Consider the following 12,916-nt stretch of genomic DNA (forward strand, 5'->3'; position numbering starts at 1 on the left):
CTTAAGGTTCCAGTGACTGTGATCATGTGACTTTTGTTTTCTTTCCCAAGCAACATCCGGAAGCTCAGGAGTCTTTTTGTATGCAACATCCTTGATTGATCATTTGTATCAAAAAGCATCAAAATCAACTCTTTAAAAAAAAAAAAAAATAAAGATCGATCACCAAGAACGATCAAAACTCCAAGTATGCAAAATTAACTGCTCTCAGAAAATTGCTTAGAATAAATTCAACACTAAAAAAATCCCAACCAACAAGAACAACAAAAAAACCCCCACAAAAAAACATACACAAAACCCAAACCCACTGAAAAACATGAGAATGTAGTAGGATAACACATAAATTAAAGCAAGTTGCCATTTACTTAGAGCTAGGTCTAGATAAAACAAGTTTAACTTTGTTGCACACGTTGCTGTCTGTGAATTATTCACTCAGTCCTAAAGAGAAAATTAAAATGCCTGAGTTCTCATATTGAAATGCACAATCTTTTCCTGTTAAGTGAAAATATATTTGCTGTGGAAGAATTGCCTTCTGCACAGCAGGTTAGTTTAATGTTTTGGCAATTGAAACAAAATATTCCAAGTGGCTATTGCTGTACTTGCAAAGAGGGTGCCAATTATATTTGTAATGATGGACTTGGTGTTTTTCTTTTCAAATTCATGCACAGGCATCAAGAGGCCCAAACAGCTAAGAGTGAAATTTTGACTTTGGTGTTCTACAGCTTCTTCAGCATTATGTAAAGAAAAAGAAAATGAAAAAATATAATGCTAAGAGCTATCTCCCCACCCCCCCAAATAAAAGACCTCCCAAAATCCTGAGGACAAGCAGTTATGTATTTTATCCAGCCATGTTCCACAAAATCCTGCTACAGACGATCTGAAAAGAGCGCATCAAATAACCCTAGGGAAAACAATAAAAAACGTCCATAGGCCATAGAATGTAAAGTATAAAAAACCTAGTTCCACTGATGCCAATGAAAAGGTTGGCTATCAGCATTCAGCAAGACCACGTTTCTACTCAAAGTTCTGATCACAACACAAACTACAGGTGTATTTGAAAGGGCAGAATTCAGATTTTCATACATGAATCAGAAGTGCTGATTTTGTGAACCAACTCTCATAGATGAGTCTCTAAGCCACGTAGAACAAATGCAAATCAAACCAAGGTCTGGATCTGGCTCTATTTCCTAAACTGTAGAACCAGCTTCAAAGCTATTTCTATTCAGAGAACCCACTGGGTTACTGAACCATTATTTTTATTAACTGTGTTAACTACATTTTATAGGATGGATGACAAAAAAAAAAAAAAAAAAAGAGCCACAAGGCACGAAAATCATTCTTCGGTTGAGTAAACCTGTGACATCCTGGTTCACCAAATAAAATGCCGATTCTAGGAACAGAACTATTTACTTCTGCAATCTCTTAAATAAAGTTTTACATAATTACTTTGTTCAACAGTAATGACTTCTGATACCTTTCAAATCAGTTCACAGACACGTAAACAAACCGATTATTAAGAATTACTGTGAAACAAGAAAAAAAAAAACTAAACGAGCATAAAAAGGCCAGAGAATAGTCATAACTTCTTTTTAATAAAACACTAAACCAGTAACTACTACAGAACATGCCGTACAACTCAAACCCACTACAGAATGAGGTAAGTACTTATAAGACACTTGTTGCCTGAAGAAAGATGACCTTTTCCTCTGGTCACTATTCCAGAAAATAGAAAATAACCCACATGTAACAGTACTCATCTGTAATTATCCTTTGCAGAGTTGTTCACGTGGGCGGTTCTGAAGATTAATGGCATTGGTTGCATTGCTTCGCCTAGTCCACTGGCTGGCACTTTCAAAGAACCAAAAGGCAGATACATCTGTTGTGGTAGGAAGAGATTTTATATGTTCAACTCCTCATCTCTACTCAAAGCTCCTGTACCTTCCATTTTCTTTTTCACTTTCTCAGCTGCTGTTGAAATCAAACTATGTACTGGAAACATGTGAGATGAAAAAAGGCCCAGATAATTTGTCTGTCAGTGGCTCTTTTGTGAAGCCCAAGCTCAACTAATCTGAAGGGCCAGCTCAATTAGCAGGTTGGGTAGAAAAAAATGCCTGCATTCCCTATATAAGCAGCAGAAAAAGTGCCAAGACGACTTGCAGAGATTTAGATTTTATGATGCCCTGCACACAAGTAGCTGATCAGCTGTGTGGATTTAGGGCTCTGAGGTACAAATTGAGGCAATGGATTTCTTTGCTCAGCTCTGCTTCGAACAATTGCCTCACAGCAAAGCCATTTCACTTGACTTTGCACCATTTATCAGGACATAGCACTCAGACGGTAAATTGGATGATTGCATTTACTACTCACTTTTTAAGGGCTTGATAAAATAGAAAATTATGCTTGGGTTTCACACCTCTAAAATCTGACAAAAGCTTCAGAAGACCCCAGAATCAAATTTTTATGAGTCAGCCATCCTCCATTTTTGAATGGAAGCCACTTACTGTCTCATGCAATTTAAGCCTATTGTACTAAAAGAAGGAGATCTTCTATAAAATGGTCAGCCCTTTCCCTCAGGAAACAGTGATTCATAATGGGAGCTGGACTAATTTTTCAAAGGATGCATTTAATATATGTAGTGAATGTGCAATTAAACACCCAATGGAGTATATGAATATTTAGAATTATTTTCCCAAGAGAAAATTAAGCGTTCACTGTTATTGAAGATAACAGGACTATGTACCCAGTCAAATAGCTAAGAATTCAGTGTTTGATTCAGCAGTAGGACTTCAGGACCTTCTCTACCAAACCGGAAGAGAAAGAAAGAATAGGAGCTATAGCTGGGAATACACATATGCCTGCAAGATGGCAATGACTTCTCAAAACATTCAGGGAAAATTCTGTGGCATCAGAAATGCAGAATAATCGATACCTACTTTTGGTCATTAACTTACATGTCCCCTTGTTTACTCTGCTAATAGCACATTTCTCCTTCCATTCAAACAAATCCAGGGTTTTGTAATAGCAAAGGAAATGAGTAACAACCAAGAGTCCTTTTACTGATGCAACCAAAATGTTAATTACTTGAGAATATTGACAAGTTGTGCTACTGTTACACTTCCTTCCAGACATCCTTTGCTCTTCTCCTACCCCACCCCTTACTTATTCTGCGTACTGCTTACAAGAGCAAATTACTTTCTCCCATTTATACTGTATCAAGAAGGAATTCTCACTCTTATTTACTGCAGGGCATTTGACTAAAGGGATAAGAGAGCAAATTTTTGTCCACTGTTTCATATTCATCTGGGCAGATACAGATTGGATTTATAAGTGCACTGGCATTGTTTCACTTTTAGGTGGTACAGGTCACAGTACATCATCCTTCAAATGCTGGATTAAGTACGAGGTAAATTGACATGCCCAGTTTAAATTATTCTGTGCAGTAACAGCCTTCTAGGAACTGAACAATAGAGCTCAGTGTGATTTGGTTCCAATCAGCAATATAAAACCACTCTTCTGACTTTTTTTTTTTAGTCATTAACTACACATTTCTCAAGTCAGTATCATTTCTCAATTTTCTCTCCCACAGTACCTCACACAGAGGGGAAAAAAAAGTATCACAATCGGTACTTTTTTTTTTTTTAAACTATGTTTTAAACTAAGTTTACCAATAAAAATTTAAACTATGACTTCAGGATGAAGCATTAAATGATAAATCTGTGCAGAGAGACTCATTTTTTTCAACTTCAGGTAGGTGCACTCAGTGGGCTGGGGGGTGGATTTCTTAGTCACCCCAACACAGAACAGATTTATGATATTGAGGCAGGGTGTCTCCAAGCTTCTCTAATTAGCTATTATGGCTTGTTCCTTCTGTTCAAAGGGACAAGAAAGCACTGCCATCAGTCAAAGCAGGAGGAATGTAATTGACAACTATGTCTACCAATCTCTTAAATTTGATACACTTTCAGATGAAGGAATACCCATGGTCTTTCTTCAAAACAAACATAAATTTTATCAGCAATCACTAAAGAGCAAAATAGCTTGCGCATCATTCCATGAATCACAAAATCAGGAAGAGGTAAATAGGTAACTAAAAGAGTCATTCAAAACACAGGATTGATAGCAGTGTGAAACCTCAATTGCATAAACAGCTTTTTGGTATAGTCTGTTGTTCAGTAAGTTTTTTGAAGGCCTTGGTACAGAAGATTTTTACATGGGAAGTAGAGAAAGAAATTAAAAGGGAGCCTTCTTTACGCTGTATTATATCTAACAGATTAAAGCAGCTGTTTGAGGAGAGGGAAGGTTAAGAACTTGAGTATGCCAAATCTAATCTTTCGGGGTGGGAAGGATTAAAGAATAACAATAAAAGCAACTGATTTGAAGGAGGGGATCTCCTATAAACTCAGGGGAGACAAAGGCTAAGGAAAAAGGACCACAAAGCAACTGGTAGTTCCTTGCAGACAAAGTAAGAACTAGCTTATTTTGTAGGAATATAATTTGGCTAAACAGCAAACTCCGCATCGAGAAATCTGATCATTATCAATCGATCTGAACTCAGTTTATTATTCAAGAGGAACTCTCAGGATTTGGGGAATTGAGAAGAGACTTTAAAAGGATGATAAATTAGAGAAAACCTGAGAAACAGGATGCTATTGAACTGGATATTACCAGATGATCCCTTCAGATCCAGATCTCCAGGTCTAGTTTGATATGCTTCTGTAACTTTTACCCATACTACCTATACCTATGGCTCGGATTTCCAGGAAGGGCTTTGGGAGGGGATATGATATCATTAAAAATCCCACAGCACTCACATGGGAAATGGGTATATAAAGACTTTAGGTGCCTTGGAAGAAATTCCACCCTACAAAAAAAAAAAAAACAACAAAAACCAAACCCCAGCGTCCTTAACAATGAAACGTATATAAGGTGTTGAAGTTCCCTAAAAATCATTTTGTTCATTATAGTTTTTATATATATATATGTATTTATACGTGCACACTGTGTATATATATTCATATATAGATATACACACATACATACACACATATATGTGTCTATATATACGGAGGGAGGAAGGGATGGAAGGAGAGAGTCCTAGTTAAATGGAGATTTAAAATGTAATTTTCACAGTTATATGTGCTAGCCATAAAAAGTACCAGAGGGAAAGAAATAAACAATGTAGACAGTAGAACAGTGAAATGACTTTTTCCAAAGTAAACTTATTTAAAACTAACACAGTTATTAAATAGAAGTCTTTTTGCAAATTGCCTTTATTCAGGGAATCTTTAATATTTTCTACTTAGTAAATCCTTATCCGTAAGTGCCTGCCAATAACCTCTGCATAAACATGCTAGCATCCACATTTCTAAACTTTATGACAGTTAAGAAGCAATTTTATGAATATTTATGAAGGCAGTAAATTATTAAAATAAATATAGATATTTACACAGTAGAACAACATCTTCATTTAATGGATGCAGAAAAAATGTTAATATGTGAACATTTTAAAGATGAAGTGGTTTGGCCTTCAGGGCTTTTGTTACTCTATTAAAAGTTAATTTAGGACAGAAATTATGGCTTTTTCTTGAATCCCAACCCCAAAAGATTAAACCACGATCAAGACTCACAACATTTTTCAAAAAACAAATCCAGAGGCTGGATACTGTGCAGTTCTCCCTGAAAAAGACAGACTCCTCTGGCTTCTTTTATGTGCTCACATTGGTGACATATACTCAGAGGAGCTTTAGGGCAGAGGAGCCGGGTGCTAGTGAGGTGGTTTCATCAATCTTTTGTCACCACACATTTTACACTACTAGAATACATTTCTTGTCTACACACACAGTTGCTCTTTCTCAAGAAGGTGTTTTACGTCACGAAAGGATTTGCTTAATCGCTAGTAATAAATTTCATCATCTTTCCCCACATTTATAGATCCTCCTGATTCAAGCATATCAGGGAGTCTACTCTGACCTCCTGTATGTAACTAGCTACTGAAGTTCACCAGTGATCCCAATAACCCGAGTTCCACCAAAACACAAATCTTTCCAGCCAGAACACCAGGAGGCAGTCACTTTCAATCTGAAGGCGTGAAGAGGAAAGTATTCTGCCTTTTTTTTATGGTAGTTAATTCCAGAAGCTGTGCTTCACTTCTGTTCTACATTTGTCTCATTTCAGCTTTCTCCTTAAGAAAGTTTTTCTTCTTCCTTAATCCAGTGCCCTCTTTATGCAGAACAATCCAGCTTTTACAAGTGTCTCAGACTACTCACAAGACCCCTTCAGGAGCAGGCATAGGCATTCTTCCTTCTGTTAGTTATTCAGCCCTGTGAATTATTCCAGCTAAAGAGACAGAGATTACTAGCAACACGGCTATGCCACGTTAATGCATCATATGAGTACTCCCTGTATGCTTCACTGCTCAGTCCCCTGGCTTAGTTTGAGTTGCTATAGGAAGTTGTCACTCTGGGTGCTGGGAGCATTAAATTGTAAATTCCCAAACCTTTCAGTTGCATTTGAAAATGACTCTGCCTTTGCCATACTATAACTTGCTCCAGCCCTTGAAGCATTTCTGCCATTCTTTTCTCCCACTTTTAACATTAATTTTATAATAGACTAGTGTCTTGCTCCCTTACTGATCTTAATAGTGCCATATCAATGGTAAAACCCCTTTCTAAACCTCCACTCTACTCTGATTTATACGTACGTTAGTACATATCCCTTTTTTTATCTATTCTTTTGATCACAGCAATGTAAAATCTACCTGTTTTTTTTTTTTTTTCCCCAGAGTCAATGCTCTTTTTGATACTTCACCCTGCTATAAAGGTAGGGTCCGTGTTCCTTCTTTTTATATGTATAACTTATCATCTGGCTGTAGTAACATATTCTTTATTTGAAAAGGTCCAGCTTAAGGGATCGAGATGTGTCTGTGTGGCTCTGCCAGTACTCTAGGAAACGTGCCCACTGCCATAGCCGGTGCCCCTCTTGTCCTGATCAGATACTATGTTCTGTTTCAGTGGAACAGAAATACCACACTCCCGATAAAATCTGAAAATCATATTCAATTACAAAAATTACTTAAGGTCAGATTTCTACAAATCTTGTTCTCACAAAGCAGCTTAAATTTATGAACCTTACCAAATTTAATCAGAATTATTCACATTAAGGATTCAACTGCATATTCTAATAGCACATTAACTTCAGGGTTTTCTGCATACTCCAAATTCCCTGTATATTCCAATTCCAAGTTACTCCAAGCTCTGAACCCTGCCCGTTGTTTTCAGTGTGTCTGCAGATATGAGATATGGGCCCAGTCTGAAAGACTGAAAGTAGAAGCTCCAAATTATTTTCAACCTTGATCCTCCCCCAAATATTGCACCCTACCCAATCTCCACAAAATACCAAACTAAACCTCTGCAGCAAACACATTGTCAGAAATACAATTATTTTTCCAAATATTCAAATCTCTATCACTTGGGCTTATTTCTATTAATTATCCCCTTGTACATCAAGCTGTTTTCTACCAGCACATACTACTTTCTGTTCATGTGATGCAAAGACTAAAGAAATGTTGTTCAGTTTTCATGGTGAGTTTTCAGCCAGCAGCAGTTTATTATTTCTTTCAGGCTTTTTCCATTGGATTCAATATGGAGAGAAAGAGCAGTTCAGATTAAAAAAAAAAAGGCAAATTAAAAACACAAAAGGGGAAAATAGGAAAAAATGCATGAAAAGCAGCAGTTGATGATGGCAGTGAAAGAAAGGCAACAAGCATACCCATGCAAGGGAAAATGCAAAGCTGAAAAATTGAGATGATTAGAAACTCTGTTATGAAGGTGAAACCTCGGTGCAGGATCTATAAAAATAAGACCCAAATCCAGAGTGAGATATTTGTATAATATAAAGTAATAATGAGAAATTAAAGAATATTAAAATGTGAAAAATACAAGTTAAATACAGAAATTAGGAAAAAAAACAATAATAAAAAATATATATAGCAACAGCTCTGTTATGAACTAGTGTTCTGTTTTAATGTGATGTAAAACCAAGCACGTGGAAGACAGAGATAAGGAAAATATAGGCTGAGGGAAGTATCTGCTGAAACAGAAATGTAAGACTCAGTAAGTACAGAAACATAAACATTAGGGGGAAAAAAAGATACAAAAAGTGGATTCAGTAGCAACATACTGGGCCTCTTTAAACCAACATGACTTGCTGTTTAAGGCAATCTTTCTCTTTCACTTTGTGATGGGTTGACCCTGGCTGGACGCCAGGTGCCCTCCAAAGCCGTTCTATCACTCCCCCATCCTCAGCTGGACAGGGGAGAGAAAAATATAACAAAAAGCTTGCGGGTCGAGATAAGGACAGGAGAGATCATTCACTAATTACCATCACGGGCAAAACAGACTCAGCTTAGGGAAAATTAGCTCACTTTTTATTACAAATCAGCCAGAGTAAGGTAAATGAGAAATAAAATGAAATCTCAGAACACCTTCCCTCCACCCCTCCCTTCTTCCCGGGCACAACTTCACTCCCGGATTTCTCCACCAAGCCCCCCCAACGGCACAAGGGGGACAGGGGTGGGGTTTACGGTCATCACATGTTATTTTCTGCTGCTTCACCTCCTCAGGGCGAGGGCTCATCACACTCTTCCCCTGCTCCAGCGTGGGGTCCCACCCATGGGAGACAGTCCTCCACGAACTTTCTCCAACGTGGGCCATTCCCACGGGCTGCAGTTCTTCACGAACTGCTCCAGCATGGGTCCTTTCCACGGTGTGCAGTCCTTCAGGAGCACACTGCTCCAGCGTGGGTCCCCCACGGGGTCACAAGTCCTGCCAGAAAACCTGCTCCATGGGCTCCTCTCTCCACAGATCCGCAGGTCCTGCCAGGAACCTGCTCCAGCGCAGGCTTCCCACGGGGTCCCAGCCTCCTTCGGGAACCCACCTGCTCCGGCGTGGGGTCCTCCACGGGCTGCAGGTGGATATCTGCCCCACCATGGACCTCCCTGGACTGCAGGGGGACAGCCTGCCTCACCAGGGTCTTCACCACGGGCTGCAGGGGAATCTTCGCTCCGGCGCCTGGAGCATCTCCTCCCCCTCCTTCTGCACTGACCTTGGTGTCCGCAGGCTTGTTTCTCTTACATGTTCTCACTCCTCTCTCCGGTGGCTGTTTTCTCCGCGTCCCAACTTTTTTTCCTTCTTAAAAATGTTATCACAGAGGCTTTACCACTATCACTGATTGGCTCGGCCTTGGCCGGCGGCGGGTCCGTCTTAGAGCCGGCTGGTATGGGCTCGCTCTCTCTCAAACACAGGGGAAGCTTCCAGCAGCTTCTTACAGGAGCCACCCCTGTAACCCCCCCCGCTACCAAAACCTTGCCACATAAAACCAATACACACTTCAAATATTCCTTATGAAAGAAAAAATCTTTTTCTGATATCTTCCTACATATTTTCTCATACTTTTAATAGCTTGCAATTATTTCACAGCCAAAGAGACCCAATTTATATTCTTTAAAAAAAAGAAAGTTTACAACCTCAAAAAGAAGAAATAACAAATAAAGGGCAAACTTCCTACCTGCGTGAGCAGAACACAAGAAGTAGGTTTGGGGAGTTGTATTTTTAGCTCAGAACGCAAGCATGCCTTCAAAGTCAATCTCCTGATCGTACCACACTTTGGTTCATATTGTGTAACAGACTCTGAACGTGCAAAAGGGATTCCTTTGGAATAGCAGATGAGCACCAGAAGTGTGGCTAATACACCTCAGCCACCAATTAGTATTTACTTCTTGGGACCAGACTACAGCCAACCCAAACGAAAAGTTCCTGAGATGGGCCCTGTCCTCAGCACCAATTGTTTCGCCCTACTCCTTCAGGCTGCACCACTTGCTAATTTAGACACAGCAAGTGCTCAGAGGAACACAAATTAAATTTGTAAAAAGTCCATCTCATAGACACTTTAGACAGTACTATTACAGCAAACTTTGCATCTTTTATCAAATTCCTACTTTATGAGCCCAAATTGCTATTTCATTATTTTTGTCAGCTAGTGGTGAAATGCAGTATAAGACCTATCGGTGGAAAGGATGCACAACAGCCAAGTTCCAACAATGATAACTGACCTTTCACGGGTGTAATTAGATTGCATCCTAATAATTCAAATAAACAGCTAAAGCTACTCCGTTGAAAATGGCATTTTAATTGAGACAAATATTATTCCTAAAGAAAAAAAATGTTAAGTGGTTATTTTCTGAACCTGTGTTGTGATCCTGATTGTGCTTTCTATGGCCGACAGAGCAGATCCTGATTCTCTTAATTATAAGATCTGGAGTTACTGTTCTTTTATAATTGCTTTTGCGAATTGGGAATGAATTGTTTAAATATTTATTGGGCTAGTGTATTTTCTGAAAGGCAAAACAGCATTTGTGTTTAAAAAACACTTGCAATAGAAGGCAGTTTCTTGACGTTTAGAGTTTAAACGTGGTTTATATGTTGAGTCTATTATGTCTAACGTACAAGTGGACTAGTGAGCTCCATCTCTGCGCTCTCTGCCAGCGTTGGAGTAGGAGGAGAAAGAACAGACACACACACACCCACGTACACCCCTCCCCACACATAGCTGCAAGCAAAGAAGAAGGAAGGAGGGAGTGGAAGAAAAACACAGTTCTCATTCTGAACTGGTGGTAACCCATCCATAGACCAGTAAATCCTCATGATTTTACAGGAGTGACTGACCATTGATGGCAGGGGGAATAAATGCCTGTCTGTGGATCTCAGGGTAGCCTGCTTACACATTTTACCACAGATGTAAATGCTGTTTTCCAGCTCACGGTCCCTTTCTTCCCTCTGAGGCGGTAAGGACAGCAGAAAGAACCAAGAAGGCACCTTCTCCGCAGAGCAAGGCATTATTATGTGATGATGAAATCAGATTACCGTGTCATGTCTTAACCAAATCCATAAGCTAAACAATGTTAGTCCTCCTGTAGTATACGCTACTGGTTACAACCTTGCAATCTCAGTGCTTGCAGCAGCACATCCACAGCAAGGCCCAAAGCGCCGAGCTGTAGACACAACCCAGGGGGACCGGCAGGACCCACACAAGCCTGACATCAGGTGAGTGCATACTGTGCTCTGCCTCCTTCTCCAGCAAACTCAAACTACAGCCAGCAGGCCAAGTACTACACACAACTACGCAGAAACAAAAGATTTCAGTGCAGTGTTATATGTACATTTTTTAGCAGACACAGATCCAGCTATCTCTGATCTCGGTTGCCTCATTTTCCCCCCCTCACGCTTTATTATTTCTTTTATGGATTTCTTTATTTGCCAAAAGGCTTAGAGTACACCTAGAGAAAATATGGCATACTACTGGGGCACTGTAAGATATGCAGCAAAATAAATAACTGTAACACATAAAAGGCACCGCAGACCGACGTGGCTAGTATTAAGGAAGAATCTGAATGCCAGTAAATCCTGACTTATTGGGATAGAACGGGAAAGTCCTTGCTTTGGTATTCTGAAACCAAAAAAAACCCAAGAAATAATTCAGCTAAAGTGCAACAAGCATTTCACTAACCTTATAAAGCAAAGGTGATTGTCCTAGCTTCAAAAGTGCAATTTTTTTGGTCACGTTTGTAATGGCTTGAATCCGTATCAAGTCTTCCACGGTCCCATACTGTATATCAACAAGTTCTGCCTGCAAAGAGAAGGCAAAGTTCAGGCTACATCTATAAGCATGCAACATCATTGAGGGTGCTCCTTCCAGAGAAACAAAGTTGTTTGGGTAAGTACAAGCACTTGAGCAGAGTTCTGCAATTACCTTACCCCCACTTCCTAATCAGGAATATGTCTAATAGCAAAGAGCTTGAGAATTCAATCTGACAGATAAATTTATATCTTTGCAGTTTTCATCAGCTGTGATAAAAATCCAATGTTTTTTTGGCACTGGTTATAATAAGCGGTGCTGATTCTGATGAGAAGGTCCCCTCATTAGCTACAGGATGCACTTAAAACCATGTAACTGGTACTAACTCACCTCTGTTAATTTTCTTAAAAGGAATTAGAGTCTTGTAAAGCATTTCAGAAAATGAGGGAATGATTATACTGGTCACTTACGAAAATACACAGATAATACATACTCTACCAATATATAGTTTTATTATGCAGTCTCATATGATTCCTGAGCAGCCTGCCTTAACTATTGTAGCATTTTCTTATAATCCATCAGTTATCCAAGCACTATGCTCCGATAACCATAGTGATAACAGACTACATTGCTCTGATGCATAAACCTTTCTATTAATACACATTTTTAAATAATTTAGAGTCACTTCCAACTAAATTAAAAGCATTTAGGGCATGAAGATCTTCAGCTCTTCAGTTGGGACACTGCAAGAATATGTAGTAAAGGTCTAAGTTCTTATGAAATGTCAAGCATTGGCAGTAATGGAAAAATAGTTCAAGATGTGTTTGTGACGGTGTGCTCCCCCCCCACCCCAACCTGACCTTTATTTCCCGTAACCCTCCCCAAGTGATAACCACCAGTGGCAGTCGTAACGGATGCGTCCAGCTCAAAGTGGATTCGGAGGAGACAGAGAACGCCACAATAGCCAAGTGCTAGTTGAGCATGCGACAACCGAAATAACAGCTTGTATGCAAATATGACTATAAGTCAATCATCTTACTCCGTAACTAGTGGACAGCCCAGGGCCCGCTGAGCTCTCCTGCACAGCAGCAGGCTGCACGCTAGGATCTCCCCTTGAGTAGGGACATCTCTCAAGGCAACTGCTCCTCGAGGTTGAGAGAATCCTTATCGTGTCAGATACCCAGTAAGTGAATGGGGAATAAGCATGCTGAACCTCTAAAATCTTAGCTAAGTGATATAAAGGACCAATTGCGCGTATGGGCATAAACCGTTGACCAAGTCTGGGACT

The 12,916-nt window shown here is 39.6% G+C and overlaps 1 protein-coding gene across 2 annotated transcripts in view; it reads right to left on the minus strand.

The window, feature by feature from the left end:
- The window catches only part of NAALADL2 (N-acetylated alpha-linked acidic dipeptidase like 2), a 505,644-nt gene that overhangs the window by 215,260 nt on the left and 277,468 nt on the right, over positions 1-12,916 (minus strand). For both annotated transcript variants that reach the window (XM_069792699.1, XM_069792700.1), the window contains exon 6: positions 11,560-11,679. In XM_069792699.1, the coding sequence (XP_069648800.1) occupies positions 11,560-11,679 (120 nt within the window). The remainder of the gene's footprint in view (positions 1-11,559; positions 11,680-12,916) is intronic.

Source organism: Haliaeetus albicilla, chromosome 9 (assembly GCF_947461875.1).
Source record: "Haliaeetus albicilla chromosome 9, bHalAlb1.1, whole genome shotgun sequence".
NCBI classification, from domain to species: Eukaryota; Metazoa; Chordata; class Aves; order Accipitriformes; family Accipitridae; genus Haliaeetus; species Haliaeetus albicilla.